The sequence below is a fragment of the Myxine glutinosa genome, chromosome 1 (assembly GCF_964187855.1).
Source record: "Myxine glutinosa chromosome 1, kmMyxGlut1.1, whole genome shotgun sequence".
In the NCBI taxonomy this organism is placed as follows: domain Eukaryota; kingdom Metazoa; phylum Chordata; class Myxini; order Myxiniformes; family Myxinidae; genus Myxine; species Myxine glutinosa.
This window is the reverse complement of record NC_136261.1, coordinates 17,555,434-17,572,679: the sequence shown is the minus strand read 5'-3', so window position 1 is coordinate 17,572,679 and position 17,246 is coordinate 17,555,434. Positions and strand designations below refer to the sequence as shown.

Sequence of the window (17,246 nt, the reverse complement as noted above, 5' to 3'; positions counted from 1 at the left end):
TCAGAGAGATGTCCACTTTAACAAGCACATGATCAGATGAGCCGATAGGAGCAGAAGAAGAGCAGCGGACATTTTCAGGGAAGTTAGTCATAACCAAGTCCAGAAGAGAAGATGCTCCGTTGACTGAGATCCAGGTCGGGAAATTGACAGATTGTGTCAGTCCCAGTGAGTCACAGAAGTCCTTTGCTGAAGAGCCATGGCTGGTGAGAGAGGTACCGACACCCAGCCAACTGGCATGGTGACAATTGAAATCATCACATATGAGGAAGAGAGAGTTGGGATGGGTAGATAAAAGTTGGTCCATATTATCAGACAGCGAGATGTAGATGGAGTCATCACTGTTTGGTGGACGCTACAACACACACATGAACAAAAGGTGGGAGCGAAGGGGAAGCCGTAGCCAAAGGTATTCCTGGGGGTGAGGTGGAGAGAGGGCAGTGCTGGGTGAGTGAGGAAGAGTTTTTTTTATAAAGATAGCAACCCCACCTCCAGGACGAGGCTCAGGTCTATCATACCGGAGGAGGGAGTAACCTGGGAGAGATATCAAGGAATCAGAGACATCATGAAGGAGGAAAGTTTCTGTTGAGCAGATCACGTCTGGTTTGTCAGAAGCAACCTGTATGGAGAGATCAGTCAAGTTTGAGCGAAGGCCCCGGATGTTTGAGGTCCATACTGTTAAAGAAGAGGAAGGGGGAGCATCGGATACAGAACAGGGTGGGGAGGGGAGCGGTAGGGTTAGATGTGGAAGATGTAGGGAGAGCTGTTCAAGGTGTGTCAGAGATTTCAGAATAGCTTGGAGAAAGAGAAGAATGGGGCGGACAAAAGCTTTGATCGTGATTGGGTGAGGCGCAGTGAGGTGTTATTTGAGGAGGGGGAAGAGTGAGGCAGAAGGTTGAGGGAGATGAAGGTGGAAGGGGGAAGAAGCGGGGAGGACGCTTTGAGGTGGAGGGGTGAGAGGGGAGTCTTGGAGGGGAGGGGAGGGGTGTGGGGGGAGTTTAGGAGGGAAGGGGAAAGGGGGGAGATTTGAAAGGGATGGGTGATGGGGAAGATTTGGAGGGGAGGGGGAAGATTTGAAAGAGATGGGTGATGGGGATGATTTGGAGGGGAGGGGCAAGGGGGTAGATTTAGAGGGGAGGGGTGATGGGGATGTTTTGGAGGGGAGGGGAGATGGGGAAGTTTTGAAGGGGAGGGGTGATGGGGAAGATTTGGTGGGGAAGGGGTGATGAAGATTTGGAGGGAAGGGGTGATGGGGAAGATTTGGAGGGGAGGGCTGAGATTGGATTTTGAAAAGTGTACGATTAATGGGAAACGAACATTTATTGCAAAATGAGTTTCTTGAGACCTTCGAGTCAAAAATACGTTTGAGGACGCTGACGGATGGGTGGAGTGCTGGAGAGTTTAGGGAATGTATGAAAGAGGCACTGTAAGAGATGGAATTTTTTTTGGAATGAATAGATTTGGTGAGTAAGTCGAAAGTATCCTTTTATAGAAGAAGAAGAAAAAGGTGTTATAGTATACGACAGAATACAGTTATTCAGGGGACAGATTAAACATTTTTTTAACAACGTGAGCATGAACAACGTGGTCGAAGAACGAACAAACGGATAAGAACAGAGAAGGAATTATTTTTTTGGTTTTTTTTTTTTGAGAAGATTTTAAAACAAAAGTATGGGGTGAAAAGACCGGGAAAAACAGAGACCGAAAGTAATTGCAGCGCGATCTGAGAACCGCTGAGACAAAAACAAAGCCTCACGCCAAGGTCGGACACGGTAGCCTACTACACTAGGCTTCAGAATACGCGACACGAACTAACCGACGATTCTGTACACAGGTATGAAAAACCAACACCGAGAATCCTATTATAGACACACCAATAGGTACATACACCGAAAGAAAGATAGTTTCGACAAAAACACAATTGTGAAAAATGACTTAACTTCGAAAGCGTGCGCGCATGGACAGCTTTGAAGAGACGTGACCCCCAATCTTGCGCATGCGCAGAGTTTTTAAAGGCTTTACCCCTGGTGAAACACCTGGATACCCAAGCCCAAACCTCAATTTAGCGCCAATCATTTTCTTCACGATAAACCTATCAACTTTCTCTCTCAATGTTGGATTTTGTATCATAGATAAATTACACAACATTTCTCTGTCGGCTTCATGTTTTCCCTCTAATGTAGTGGTATATAAGTAATATCATGCTTCAGACACTTCATCAACCCTGTTTTTAGGGTTGGACCAGGGTTTAGGATTGCCAGCCTCATCTAATCTTTTTTCCAAGTTTGTTCCTGGATCGCAGAAGGAGTAGCTTGGTAGATGTAGTTCCCCTGGAATCCCTGTTGTTGTAAATTTAGTCCTTCATAGAAATTTTTGTATATCACCCCCGCTTTTCGATGAGATGAATTGACACTTTTTAGCACCACAAATTACACATTCTCCTTTTTCATAAAGTCTACCATTTTTATTTTTACCGTGAAATATTTTTAGATTTAGTTTTATTTTTACATTTGATGCAATAACTCAATTTATTACGAGAGTAATTAATTTTTTTAATGACATCTACATGTCCATAAGGGAGATAATAACTTCCATTGTCTAAAATAAACCCTTTATCATAAAGTCCCAAAAGCTTTCTTGTTCACCTCCTCCGTATATAATTGATGTTTATAATTTATTATCGCATTCATTTTTCTAAACTCCTCTTTCTTTAAAGTTAAACAATTATAATAATTTTCAAAGTCTATTTCTTCTTTAATAACACCTTTCTTTATTCCTTTTAACTTCTTATCACATCTTTCAATATTATCAATATAAATATAAGCATGAGCCTTAGCTCTTAATCCTACAAATTCACTCATTACCTTTCCCCCCCAATTCATCTTTAAACTTTCCAATAACCTTTTTATTCTTTGAAGAAAACAACTTATGGTCTGGGTTATAATTACTCGTATCATATGAGTCAATATCCTCAAGCATATATGAATAAACATCTTCCGTCTTAATTTCCAAAATAAAAATATCCGTATCCATATAAAGTAGAGTACTATTATCTTGATATTTCTTCTTCAAGTTATTGTAAAGGTAATCTACATTAGTAATTTTGATAAATCAAGAATTGATGTTCCTATATAAATAGGTTTATCCATTTTAATACTCTCTTTTTGCAAATGAATAGAACAAAAGTTCTCTGAAAACACCACTTCTCTTTGAAAACTACATTTATTAATTAATCTTGATGCTTGTTTCAAAGATGTAGTAAGTTTTATGTTTTGTCTATTTCTAAGATTTTCCATAGTTTTCCCAAACACAGAATTATTCATCAATTTATAAAAGTCTTTCTCAAAATCGGTTGTTGCCTCGATTCTCCTTTGTGTGTTAAAATCAATATACTTCTTCAACCAATGACTTTGGTTGAACTGCAAAACTCTATGAATCTTCTTTATTCTCAATCCTGCTGATAAATATTGTTTCAAGTTCCTTTGGTGTAAAATATATTTTTCTTTATCATATAATGTGGTAAGTAATTTTTCTGTTGATGCACCTTCAATATTATGTGATTTTTGATAATCACTTAACCATTCATTTTTCGGGCATTCTTTAGTCCGGGCATATGGTAGGTCTTTATGTTTATTATGAAGTTCTTCAGGATATTTTAAATCGACCTCAAAATAATATCCAACGTTCGAATCATCCAATTCTTTTTGTGAGGATGTAGTAATGTTTTGTAAAACCTTTTCATAATCTTTCTCTTCAACCCATTCAAGTCCTCCATAAGGTAGAGCTTGAGACATAGCCCACCCATACAAATTATTAGCATCATAATACATCAGGTAAGAACTACCTTTCGTATCATCATCATTAAGAAGATACTTATTGTTGGCTTCAGCATATCTCTTAGAACATACGTGTGATTAATCCTCCTCTTTTAACCTCTTCTGTCATCAAAAGCATATCTACATCGCTGATTACCTCCAACTCCTGTTTCGTCATTTTTAGCATAGCACTCCAAGCCAATCCAGGAGCGGTGTGGTCGTGAACAGGGTCTAACCCATATGATTGTTTATTAAGGCAGACTGTTCTAAAGGTTTCAAAGACGTCAGCCAGTAGGAGAACGTCAGTTTTAAGATACAAATCATGATACTCTCCAAGGTTCTTTATGTTAAACGTTTTCCAAATATTTTGTGCATGAGTATATTCTTTATCAGTTATATGACATTTATTTAACTTGTTATAGAAACATTATTTTGGGGGAAGTTGTGTTTCTTTAAACCTTTCAAATGAATCCATGTAATCATACGGATTTATCCCCTTTTGTGATAAAAGTTCAATTTCGTCTTGATTTGATACATACTCTGAAAGAATTGGAAAGTTTTTAATATTTGACGCCAAGGTAGATAATAGACTTGACATAAATTTAAATTAGTCAAGAAACCTGATGTTGGTTGTAATAAGTTTTCCATGAGCTGTTTTTGAAAGAATTGTTTTTGTGAATGAAATGTATTTCTGATATGTGGTAGGAATTGCTGAAATGTATCCCGGCGTCTTTGAAAGTGCATTAATAAATAGATGTGTATCATAAGCGTTGTTGTGAAGAAAGATAGGAATGAAGTTGGGACGTTTATAATTAAGATTACAACTTTCATGAGCCGGACCTCTATATTTACCGGTGAGATGACAATGATCTCTAACCTTTTTACCCTCAATTTTCTCCTCACAAATATGATAGATGCTATTTGACTGCTTAAATTCTGTGTCTTCTTTTGTTGGAGGATTCATCGGTTTATTGGTTTCTTCCATTATCTCTGTTAAGCTAACGCAGTCCTTTTCTAATTCTTCAACAAACACATCAGCCGCATCTTTCCCCCCCCATAAAGTTATTGTTTGTTGTATTTATCACCAACGGATGATTCAATACAGTAACCAAAACCACAAGGAGTATGTTTTGTACACTGCTCCTTTCCTATGCCATCTCCAGGCGCTGCATATCATCATTGCCGGGCACCAAAGGGGGCTCGACAATGACGCACGCTAAAAGGGAGTACTCAGTTTTCACTCTGTTTATTTTTTGTTTGTTACTTGCCGGAAAAGATTCCGGCAAGTATGTTGATCGGTTGGTTTGTCTGTTTGTCTGTCTGTGCGCAGCACTACGTCTACACCGTTGCACATAGAATTGCCAAACTTTACACACGCATTTGTCTTGCCCTGGAATAGACTGTGCCCAATTTTTAACTGTCGGCCCAAGGCCTTCGTTATGACGTCATAATTTGATAATTCGACAAGTGCAAAACTTCATCCAATCAATATGCAATTTCTTGAGCGACATGACGGCATAAACTGGTGGAGAAAAAATAATAATGATGACGTCATCGGTCACGTGGTTCCGCCGCCATCTTGGAAAAACGGAAAACTTTGCACCTCTATAGCGCCGAAAGTGCTGAATAGAAAAAAAAATTGAGACATGGCTCATTGTAAAGAACTCTCCATGGGGAATAAAATATGTTAATGATGTCATTGGTGCCTCCATTATGACGTCATAATTCGACAAGTACAAAACTTCATCCGATCAAGATGAAATTTCTTGAGCATAATCTATCTATAATTCCAGTAATCTCTGTGTGTATGTTTGTATGTTTGTATGTTTGTATGTTTGTATGTCTGTATGTCTGTGACCGCTGTTTCTCGACAACCACGGGTCCGATATACTTTAAACTTGCCAGGTATATTGCTGGGGACCCGAGGATGTGCCTTTTCAAGGTTTCATATTAATCGGAGAAGTAGTTACCGAGCTATGTCCAAAAAACGATTCAACCAATCAGAGAGCAGCGAGCTATCACGTGTGCCGAACGTGGCGAACAGACTCTGCCTCGGACGGCACATTTGAGAGCGTATTCATTTATTTCACGTTGGAAAACTATGTTGCCGTTAAACTATGTTTTAAAACTAATTAAAACTAATTTGCGATTCATCGTAACTGCGATTTGCGACCTTCCGGACAGTGAAGACTTCACTTCCGGCAGCCAATCACAGAACGCTTTGTTGCGTAGGCGTGGCCGATGTGAGAGCGAGCCGAGCCGAGCGCGTGCGCCATTACGGTTCGTAATTCGATTTCTTCCGGAGAAAATAATAATTTCTCGATTTCTTATGCGCATTATTTCTCCCAATTCAGTCAGAGCGAAGGGCGGAAGCGAAGAGCGTTGTTTTTTTTGTTTACGGGCGTACGGGCGGGGTAGAGCGTACGGGTAGCGTTTTTTTTTTTTTTTGGCAAGGAACGGGCACCCACGTACGGGCATGCCCTAGTCTAGGAATAAATTAGTTTAGAAAACAAATAATGATGACGTCATCGGTCACGTGGTTCGGCTGCCGTATTTGTCCAAAATGGCCGATAAAGTACATTCCGGCAAATCCTCGGTCTCTGACCGATTTTTCATTTTCTTGTTTGTTTTCTTGTTTGTCCGGGCGATATCTCAGCCATCCTTTGAGCTAGGCAGCTGAAATTTCGCCACAATAGTGAGCAAGTACTTTGTCAAAAACTGTATTTATTCTTTTTTGATCAATTAATTGATGAGTTATTTAATTATTAGCGATTAATTAAGTACTTATACATTTCCTTTCTCTTCTGGTCATTACCTCAGGCACCTTTTGAGCTCGGTAGCTGATTTTTGGACAGGACAATGACCAAATGATTTGGCTGTCGAGGCTATTTTTGATTAATCAATTATTTGATTAATGACTGAAATTATTTTTTTTTAAGTCACAGAATCGGATGAAATGCTGGTGGTTTTTGTTCTATGAGGCAATTGATTAATTATTTAATTTTTTACGATTATTATTATTATTTTTTCATTCTCAATTATTTATTTTCTTTCTCATCTGGCCAATATGCCTGGTGTTGGCTTAGTGGTTAGGGGTGCGGATTTCGGATCCTGGGTTCGAATCCCGGTCGATCACCGAATTAACACCAGGGGGGTTGACTCAGCCTGTCATCCTTCCGAGGTCGGCAAATTGAATACCAGTTCACTGGTAATTCCCTGTGTGGCGCAAGAGTCGACTAACAGGGTTGGTGGCAGGAAGGGCATCCGGCTGTAAAACATTGCTTCAAAAAGGGGACCATGGTGCCCGAAAAAGGGCCAACCCCTGCTCTGCGGGGAAAAATGGCCTCTAAAGGTGGTTCTTCATCTGGCCAATATCTCAGGCACCTTTTGAGCTGGGAAGCTAATATTTGGACATGACAATGACCAAGTGATTTGTCTGCAAAAAGGTATTTTTGATTTATTGATTAATCAATTAATCGATTCATTAATTATTTGTTGATTAATTAAAAAAAAAAAAATTGTTTTTTTAATGAATGACTTATTTAATTACATTTCTAAAAGATACATCTTCGGATGAAGCACTAGTGGTTTAGTTATGCCATTAGCCAATTGATTAAGAAAATATGTTGTGATCGTTTCTTGATTTTAATTATGCAATTAATCAATCAATTATTGTGCACCTCTCCCTCCAAATACAGTCTCTATGAGCTGCCACGGCAGTGTTGCCGGGTGCCAGAGGCACCCCAGCAATACCGCGCTGGAGGATATTTAATTATTTGGCATGGGGGCGGTGTACTTTGAATGTATGTGTACTTGTTTGATATTTATTCGTGGAAGATTTGTTTGGATTGGAAGAAACGGTATCTATCTTTTCAAGAATACATTCAAAGTCAGCATTTCCCCCGAATTGATGGTTTAAAGTTTTCATGAAATCTTTGAATAATATTTTTAAACCTTTTGCTGACGAAGTAAGTAGGGAGGCTTTATGTTTCACACAGTATTGCAAGTGTTTGTCTCATCTTTCTTGACTATTAAAGACGTTGAGGCACCGATCACAGATGTGTTTTTTTACCATGATGCTTACTTGTGAATGAATGAATGAATGATCGTTTTAAGGCCATTTTCCCCGCTAGTGCGGGGGTTAGCCTTGCGGGCCCCATGACTCATGGTTCCCTGTTTGAGGCAATGTTTTTATGGCCGGATGCCCTTCCTGATGCCAACCCTTGGTCACGCTCATGATGCTTACTTGTGAAGAAACTAATTTTCCCAAATTTTTGATGTAAGCGTAATGTGAATTTTCTTCCGAATTATATAATAGAAGGCTAATATGAGTTTTATCATCTTTGTAGTCATCATAAACTTGCAAAGGATAAACATTGTTTTTATCCGTTAGTCCATAAACATTAACAGATAGATTATTCATTTTCTCAAATTTAGGAATATCAGATAATTTCATTGGTAACTTTAAACCTTTAACATTTAACGTATTCTCATATTTCTTATAACATGATACTCTCACAGGTTTTGAATGTGAGTGATGTAAGTGTGCAAGAACAGACCATAGAAAACATTTATTATCTTTGTTTTGCATATTAATAATAGCCTTTTTATTTTTTATAACTTTCGGTAAATCAATTTAAGAAGAAGCTTTTAGAGGGTCTGATTTTAGAACATGTATATCGATGAAAGGTATTCTCGTAATAGTAAATCCACTACCTACAATCGTATTATCTACATCTTCTTACTGTTTTATAAGTTCGTCATAAACGTCCGTTCGTAAGAAGCCCTGGAGTGATGCGATAAAGTAAGTTGGTGTTTTCAAATGGGGAGTTATTATCGTAGGCTCCTCTTTTTCACTATTATTTTTTTTCAATTCCATTTTTACACCTATATAAAATTTAACGGGATTCATCTTGACCAACGTACTCTTTACATACGTTTCAATGGCGGGTTTGACGATTTCAATTGCCTCGACTATTGATTTTGGTTATGGTGATTAAAAAAACAAATCCTTATTTTAATATGATTATTAAATGCCCCATCAGTGTACCCAATCAACTTCTGGTGTTTTTGTGATTGAGTATGTCTAGGAAAGCTATTTTTCTTGATAAACTTAGAACAAACGGTGCAATATTTATGTGTGCGCTCAAGGGGTTGTGTTTGAAAGGATGTTGTGCTTTTTAGACTGAAGATGTTAAGGAAAGTACCTTGTTAACATGTTCTTAGAACAAACGGTACAATATTTATGGGTGAGATCAATTGGATTTATCAGTTGTGTAAGATTGTGTGTGTTTGTTGGATTGAAGGTGTTTTTTGTAATAATTTTTATATTCATCTTCGCAAACATTGCAATAAGTTGTACTCATTTTAATAACACAATGTTTCTTTATATAAAAATCAATTTTTTTTTTTTGAAATTTTTGATTATTTTTTTTTTCACTTAAACGAATAATTTCTAATATATAAGGAGTGGGGGGTTCCTATATAGCGACTGATTGCATTGCCCATGGTGTATGCCGGGGGTTTTTGCGTACCCGCTGTAGGAATTCACATTCACATTCACAATCACAAACATTCACAAATGTTCACAAACTTGCAATGTTGTACTCAAAATATTTTTAGCCATATGGTCAAAAAAAACTGGTTTTTAAAATTATTTTAGAAAAAAATTGAAATTTGGGAAAATCGTGAAAATGCGGAAATTTTAATTATTTAATTAATTATTTTTGGAGGGTGTGTCCCAGATGTCATTTTATATCTACCAGCATGTGACCTCAGGCCCTTTCAGATACCGCTCAGTGATCTCCTCAGGTGGTTCTGCCCCCCAGAAAATGTTGTTGTGGTTGTTGATTTAGTCATACCACAGAGCCACCACTTTTGTCTTCTGCTCCACTGTCAATGGCATAGTTGAGCTACAGACCAAGAAATCCTAGTGAACAAATACCACGATAACTCCACCAAACCCTGAACCAGAAAGAACCACCTTTAGAGGCCATTTTTCCCCGCAGGGCAGGGATTGGCCTTTTTCTGGCACCTTGGTCCCCTTATTTTGAAGCAATGTTTTATGGCCGGATGCTCTTCTTGCCGCCAACCCTGTTGGTCACCTTTTTCAACACACAGGGAATTACCAGTGAACTGGTATTAAATTTGCCGACCTCGGAAGGATAACAGGCTGAGTCAACCCCCCTGGCGTTAATTCAGCGATGACCGTGATTCGAACCCAGGATCTTACGAAGTCGACGGAGGCATTATGTTTACAGGTTGTCCGTCCGTCCATGATAGGTTTTAGTCACCACGATAACTTGAGAACAGCTGAAGGGATCTTTGTCAAACTTGGTGCAGGTATGTAAAGATGAACTGATTCGATTTTTGGGGTCGCAAGATCAAAGGTCAGAGATCGTGTTGGGTAAAAATCCTTTTACTGTGACAACTTGTGAACCAGTGATGGGATTCTGGCCAAATTTGGTTGAATTATGTAGAATGATCCAAAGATGAACTTATTAGATTTTGCGGTCAAAGGTCAAAATCTGTGATATGTCTGTAACTTGAGAACAGGTGAAGTGATCCAATTCAAACTTGGTATGGGTATGTATAATGATGTAAAGATGAACTGATTAGAGTTTGGGGTCCCGAGGTCAAAGGCCAAAGGTCCGAGGTCATGCCAGGTAAAAATGTGATAACTTGTGAACAGCTGAAGGGATTTAAATCAAACTTGGTACAAGTATTATAATTATGCAATAATGTGAGCAGAGACGTATCAGTCGACATCGTGACGTCGAAGAATGTCGTTGTAGTTTTTAAATGCAAGTATTTTGTAAATGTAAAATATTCTCTAACATGATGTGTTTGCAGATCTTCGCATTATAAAGGTTGAACCTGAAGCTTTGGAAGCTTTGGATCAAAAAGGTGATGAGATTTTTTTGGACTTACTCTTAAAATTTATTTTATTGCCCGTCATTTTGAGAATCACTTTGTGGAAATTACACAGTAATGCTGAAAGTATTTAACAACATTGCTACTCGATGCCGAACAACTCGCTGTCTCTGTCCCTCCTCCCATCCCATTCCCCTCCCTCATCCCACCCTTTCCCCTGCCCCTCCCATCCCACAGCCCTCCCTTTCCTTTCCGCTCCCTCCAGACCCAACTCCTCCCCAGCTCCCTCCGGACTCCCACGCCACCCCATTCCCCTCCTTCTTCGCACACTTTTCCCCTCCCTCACCTCACCCTATCCCTTGCCTCCTCCCACCCCCTTCCTCCAAATTCCCACCCCTTCCCAATGACGAGTGGTGGCTCATGTGTTTACAAGTTATGAATTGTGAGAAAATTGCTGTTTAAAACCCCAAGCAAGGTGTATTGGGTAAAAAAAATGTGATCCTATAAAGTTTTTGCACGATTAACCTTGGCAGCTCAGGCAAGTAGCGTCACAAACAAGCAATGCCTCATTCACTTTTATATTGAAGACTAGCAAAGGCAACGCAGAGTTGCTTCATAATGGGAATATTATGATAGAAGGGATGGGAGAGAGAGGAAGGGAAGGGGAGGTGAAGGGAAAAGGGTGGGGGAGAGAGGGATGGCGAAGAAAGGGGAGAGAGAGAGACAGACAGAGACAGAGCGGGTGAGAGAGTGAGGGGTGGGGCTGGAGCAGGTGAGAGAGTGAGGGGTGGGGGTGGAGCGAGAGAGAGAGAGGTGGGGGTGGAGCGAGAGAGAGAGGGGTGGGGGTGGAGCGAGAGAGAGAGAGAGAGATGGGGAAGAGAGCCGGAGGGGTGGGGGGAAGAGGGAGAGAGGTGGAGGTGGATGGAGAGAGAGGGGCAGAGGGATGGGGGAGGAAAAAAAGGAGAGGGGAGGGGAGGTTCCCAAAGAGAATTATATGTTGTACTCAATGACAGTGCGCGCGCACACACATACACAAACTCCTGTATGAGCAGTTGTGAGTGGATCGTTGCGACCGAGTCACCGTGGCCTGTTTGTAGTTCCATTGCAATAAAGCATAAAAACGGCAACCCAAAGGTTTACCTTGAAACAACCATTTGTTCATCAATCGATGTACTCTCTACTTTTTTAAGGAAGGAAATAAAATATACCATAGCAGGAGGAGGGAGCACGGCCACACTCTTTTCATTCAATCTTTAATTTGATTTGTTTTGCCTTCCTAACTCCAGAGATTTCCCCCATGGAGTACCCAGTTGCGACTGTGGAGTTGTAAGATAACTGCCTTATTTGTCAGCCTGAAACTGCATAGGTTGCTGTCGTGAGATCTTACACGATCCCGTTTGAGTTGCAAGAGCATATGATATTTCACAAAACACAAAACCAAACGCATTCATGGAACAGGAACAGCATTACATTACATCTTCTCTCCTTTGGAATGAAAGGCAACTTAAAGATATAAAAATGAAGCAAGAACATAGCATCACAGGAAGCCTTGACGCCAATCCCGCGAGTTAATCATTTTTGTTGCACTCGATAAAGTTACACTTTTGGGCACATTCCTTCATCTTTTCTTCAGTCAATATAATTGATGGAGGAGTAGAAAAAGAAGTTTAATCTTTTGGCAATATGGAGAAGCAGAAAGGACAGCCCTGCTTTAAGTGTAGTTATAAGATACACTTGGAAGTAAGAATTGCAAACGGCAATTTTTCAGATTTCACCCCAGATTTCGATACTCATTTAGTGCATAGGATCCGATGCTCAAATCTGAATACAGATTTAGATTAAATACTTTAGTCTGTGAGAGTACATTGTGTTTACAAGGCAAGACACGTTTGAAAAGGCCAAATACAAAATGGCAGCGTAAGAACTCGTCAGTCTCGATCGTCAAAGTCAAAGAGATCGTCAAAGAGATCTCGTGAGATCTTTGTCGGCGAGGTCACGTCTTTTCGAAGCTGTCCATGTGCTCACGCTTTTGAAGTTTAGTAATTTTTCACAATTGTGTTTTTGTCGAAACTGTATCTATCTTTCGGTGTGTGTACCTACAGTGTCTTTAGGAAGATTCTCAGTGTTAATTTTTCATACATGTATACAAAATTGTCGGTTAATTCGTGTCACATATTTTGAGGCCCAGGAGGCTACCGTGTCCGACCTTGAGGCTTTGTTTTTCTCTCAGCGGTCCATCAATTGTGCTGCAATTACTTTCGTTCTCTGTTTTTGTCCCAGTCTTTCACCTGTTACGTGCTCCTCCCTGACCTTCTGGTCTCGGTATACCTCCGAACCCCGGGAGGAGCCACGGCAGAAAAATATATATTATTCCGTGTCGAAATCAATAAGGAAACCACACCAATGGTTATAAACAAACCAGTAATATATTAAAAATCACACAGGAATAATATCACCAATAACAATAGCAAATCCAGACAATCACAATCTTAAGATGGTACCATCTTATCTGGTACTTATCTCAAACTCATGGCACTCCCCAATGTCTCTATAACTCTCCAAGGCAAAGTTGATTCGCTCCAGCGATCGTGGGAACATTGTCCGATCAAGAATAATCGAGGCGTAGGCGGTTGAAGCGGCACAGAAGTCACGTGGTCCAACACCCAGCAAACTCGCGGTAGAATGGAAAATCCGCAAAGACGCGCGCCGACGTACACGTTCGCCGTTCAATCCACGGACCGCCGTGTAACCTTCAAACGCCGCTTTCGCACACACGCATCCCCAGCAGATGGCCGGAGGATGAGAAACGTTGCCGCATACCAAAACCTTCTTCGGTGGACGCAGCATGCGGGGCAGAATGGCGGACGGCTCTCACTCGAGCCGGAGCCTCAATGCCGATACCTGACTATGCAGGTTCCTCAATATTACGGCGATAACACCTATCGCACGATATTCCTTTCAAGGACTCAAAGTTCACTCACGATGTACGCTCGACCACGCTAGGTACGGAGCTTCGCCACACGTCTTCCCCGACCTTTGCCTCACGACCTCTTCTTCTTCGCTCGACGTCTACCGGTGCACGATCCGATTTCCTGTTTCATTTTTACCATGAGCGCTTTTAACCTTTTAATCACAATAACCATTTCCTTTAAACAACAATAATAATCGCCGTTTCCTTCCAACCCCGATAAGAATAATAATACCTAACCAGAAATGTTTCACGTGGATGAAAACCACCACCACGGAAGGGCCGAATGCGTAACACACCCCATACCTCCTTGTTTAAAATCTCAACTCAAAAAAAAATTAAAAAAATCCTTCTCTGTTCTTATTCGTTGTTCTTATTCGTTTATTCGTTGTTCTTATTTGTTCGTTCGTTCTTCGATCACGTGTTTCACCCCCATTTCCATTTTCCATTTCCCCAGATAGTTTTCACTGCTCAATTTTAAAATGTTAACTTTCCCCTGAAGTACTGTATTCTGTCATAGATTACAACACCTTTTTCTTCTTCTTCTATAAAAGGATGCTTTCAACTTACTCACCAAATCTATTCATTCCAAAAAAAAATTCCATCTCTTACAGTTCCTCTTTTCTACATTCCCGAAACTCTCCTGCACTCCACCCCTCCTTCAGCGTCCTCAAACATATTTTTGACTCGGTCACAAGAAACTCATTTTGCAATAAATGTTCGTTTCCCATGAATCGTACACTTTCTAAAATCTAATCTCACCCCTCCCCTCCAAATCTTCCCCATCACCCCTTCCCTCCAAAACTTCCCCATCACCCCTTCCCTCCAAAACTTCCCCATCGCCCCTCCCCTCCAAAGCTACCCCCTTGCCCCCTCCCCTCCAAATCATCCCCATCACCCATCTCTTTCAAATCTTCCCCCTTGCCCCTCCCCTCCAAATCATCCCCATCACCCATCTTTCAAATCTTCTCCCTTGCCCCTCCCCTCCAAATCATCCCCATCACCTATCCCCTTCAAATCTCCCCCCTTGCCCCTTCCCTCCTAAACTCCCCCCACACCCCTTCCCTCCAAGACTCTCCCTCACTCCTCCTCAAAGCGTCCTCCCCGCTTCTTCCCCCTTCCAACTCTCACCTCCATCTCCTCCAACCTTCTGCCTCGCTCTTCCCCCTCCTCAAATAACACATCACTGTGCCTCACCCAATCACCATCAAACCTTTTGTCCACCCCATCCTTCCCTTTCTCTGAGCTATTCTGAAATCTCTGACACACCTTCAACAGCTCTCCCTACCACTTCCTCCTCTTCCTCCTCTTCCACATCTTACCCTACCCCTCCCCCCCTGTTCTGTATCCGATGCTCCCCCTTCCTCTTCATTAACGGTATGGACCTCAAACATCCGGGGCCTTTGCTCAAACTTGACTGATCTCTCCATATAGGTTGCTTCTGACAAACCAGACATGATCTGCTTAACAGAAACTTTCCTCCTTCATGATGTCTCTGATTCCTTGGTATCTCTCCCAGATTACTCCCTCCTCCAGTATGATAGACCTGAGCCTCGTCCTGGAGGGGGGGGGTTGCTATCTTTATAGAAAACTCTCTTCCTCACTCGCCCTGCACTGCCCTCTCTCCACCTCACCCCCAGGAATGCCTTTGGCTACGGCTTCCCCTTCGCTCCCACCTTTTGTTCATATGTGTGTTGTACCGTCCACCAACCAGAACAGTGATGACTCAATCTACATCTCGCTGTCTGATAATATGGACCAACTTCTATCTACCCATCCCATCTCTCTCTTCCTCAAATGTGGTGATTTCATTTGTCACCAGCCATGGCTCAGCAAAGGACTTCTGTGACTCACTGGGACTGACACAATCTGTCAATTTCCCGACCCGGATCTCAGTCAACGGAGCATCTTCTCTTCTGGACTTGGTTATGACTAACTTCCCTGAAAATGTCTGCTGCTCTTCTTCTGCTCCAATCGGCTCATCTGATCATGTGCTTGTTAAAGTAGACATCTCTGACCATTCTCAGAGAGCCTCCTCAGCGTCTGAGTCTGGCATTTCACTCAGGCCGACTGGCACGGTCTTCAAGCAGCCATCAATCATCTGGACTGGTCTCCCATCTGTACCGCCTCTGATATCAACTCATCCTGGGAATTCTTCCAAAGTAAATTGCTCTCTCTCATGCACAGATTTATCCCATCTCGTCTTCAGTTGTCATACCCTTTCTCCCGTCCATGGTACACGGAACCTTGTGGTGAGGCTGTTGTGCAGAAACAACTTGCTTTCGTCTCCTGGAATGCAAATCCAATGGAAGGAAATCTCATTTCCTTTCACAAAGCCCGAAACAAGTGTGTGTCCACCCTCAGGAGAGCCAGGAAACAATATCTTTCCGTTCTCAAGACCGAACTCTCTTATCTGTCTCCCTCTTACAAATCCTGGTGGCGTCTGGTCAAATCTGTCTCTGGTGTTTGTTCCCCCTTCATCCCCTCCCTCACCTCAAACGGCTACACTGCTGACTCCGCACGTGAAAAAGCTGAATGCCTCAACTCTGTGTTTGCCTCTAAATCTTGTGTCCCAAACCCATCCCGCTCTGTACCCACCGTACCCAGTCATACCCAGCTGCTCCTGGACACTGTGTCCTTTCCTCCTGACATGGTGGAAAAGTTTATGTCAACCCTCGACTCTGATTCTGCAACTGGACCTGATGGCATCAGCCCACGGGTCCTAAAATCCCGTTCTACCGCTCTTTCACTCCCTCTTTCTGTTCTCTTCACCCTCTCTTTTGCTCAAGGTCATCTGCCATCTGCTTAGAAATCAGCCAACATCACCGCTTTGCACAACAAATGTGCAAAAACAGATCCTCGCAACTACAGACCAATCAGCCTTCTCCCAATTAATCAGCAAAGTCATGGAATCCATCATTGCTTCGGATATGAAATCTTTCCTCTTCTCCAATGGCACTCTACTCTGGACATGCTCCTTCTGCTTTCTCAACAATGGATGGAGGTCCTCGATGCCAAACAGGAAATTAGAGCTGTCTCCCTTGACATATCATGTGCCTTCGATACGGTCTGGCACCCCTCTCTGCTCACCAAACCCTCCTCCTTTGGTATCCATGGAAATCTCCACGCATGGCTGGCGGACTTCCTCTCTAGTCGTAGTCAACATGTGGCCCTGAATGGGTTTCTCTCATCTCCTCTTCCTGTTCAGGCTGGAGTTCCCCAAGGCAGTGTTCTGGGCCCCGTGCTTTTTCTGGTCTTCATCAATGATCTCTCTAACTCTCTTGAAAATCCTCTCTATCTCTTTGCTGATGACTCTACTCTCTGTCGCTCCATTCCTCATCCCTCAGATCGGCAGTCTGCAGCCTCCTCACTCTCTGCAGACCTGGACAAAATCACAGACTAGCAAACAAGTGGAACATGTCTTTCAATCGTGACAAATCTCACACTCTTACGATGTCTCTCCGAAAAGACCGACTGGACAACCCTCCCATCCACTTTCTGAATAATCCTCTCCAAGAAGTTCTGTCACTCAAGCTTTTGGGTCTCACTATCTGCCATGATCTTTCCTGGGAAAACCACATTTCAAATCTGTC

General features: G+C 41.8%; 1 protein-coding gene across 1 annotated transcript in view; it reads left to right on the top strand.

Annotated features, from left to right (window-relative positions):
• The window catches only part of LOC137421517 (uncharacterized), an 83,689-nt gene that overhangs the window by 44,005 nt on the left and 22,438 nt on the right, over positions 1–17,246 (top strand). Inside the window, exon 3 of the mRNA XM_068107650.2 lies at positions 10,665–10,718. Within this exon, the coding sequence (XP_067963751.2) occupies positions 10,665–10,718 (54 nt within the window). The remainder of the gene's footprint in view (positions 1–10,664; positions 10,719–17,246) is intronic.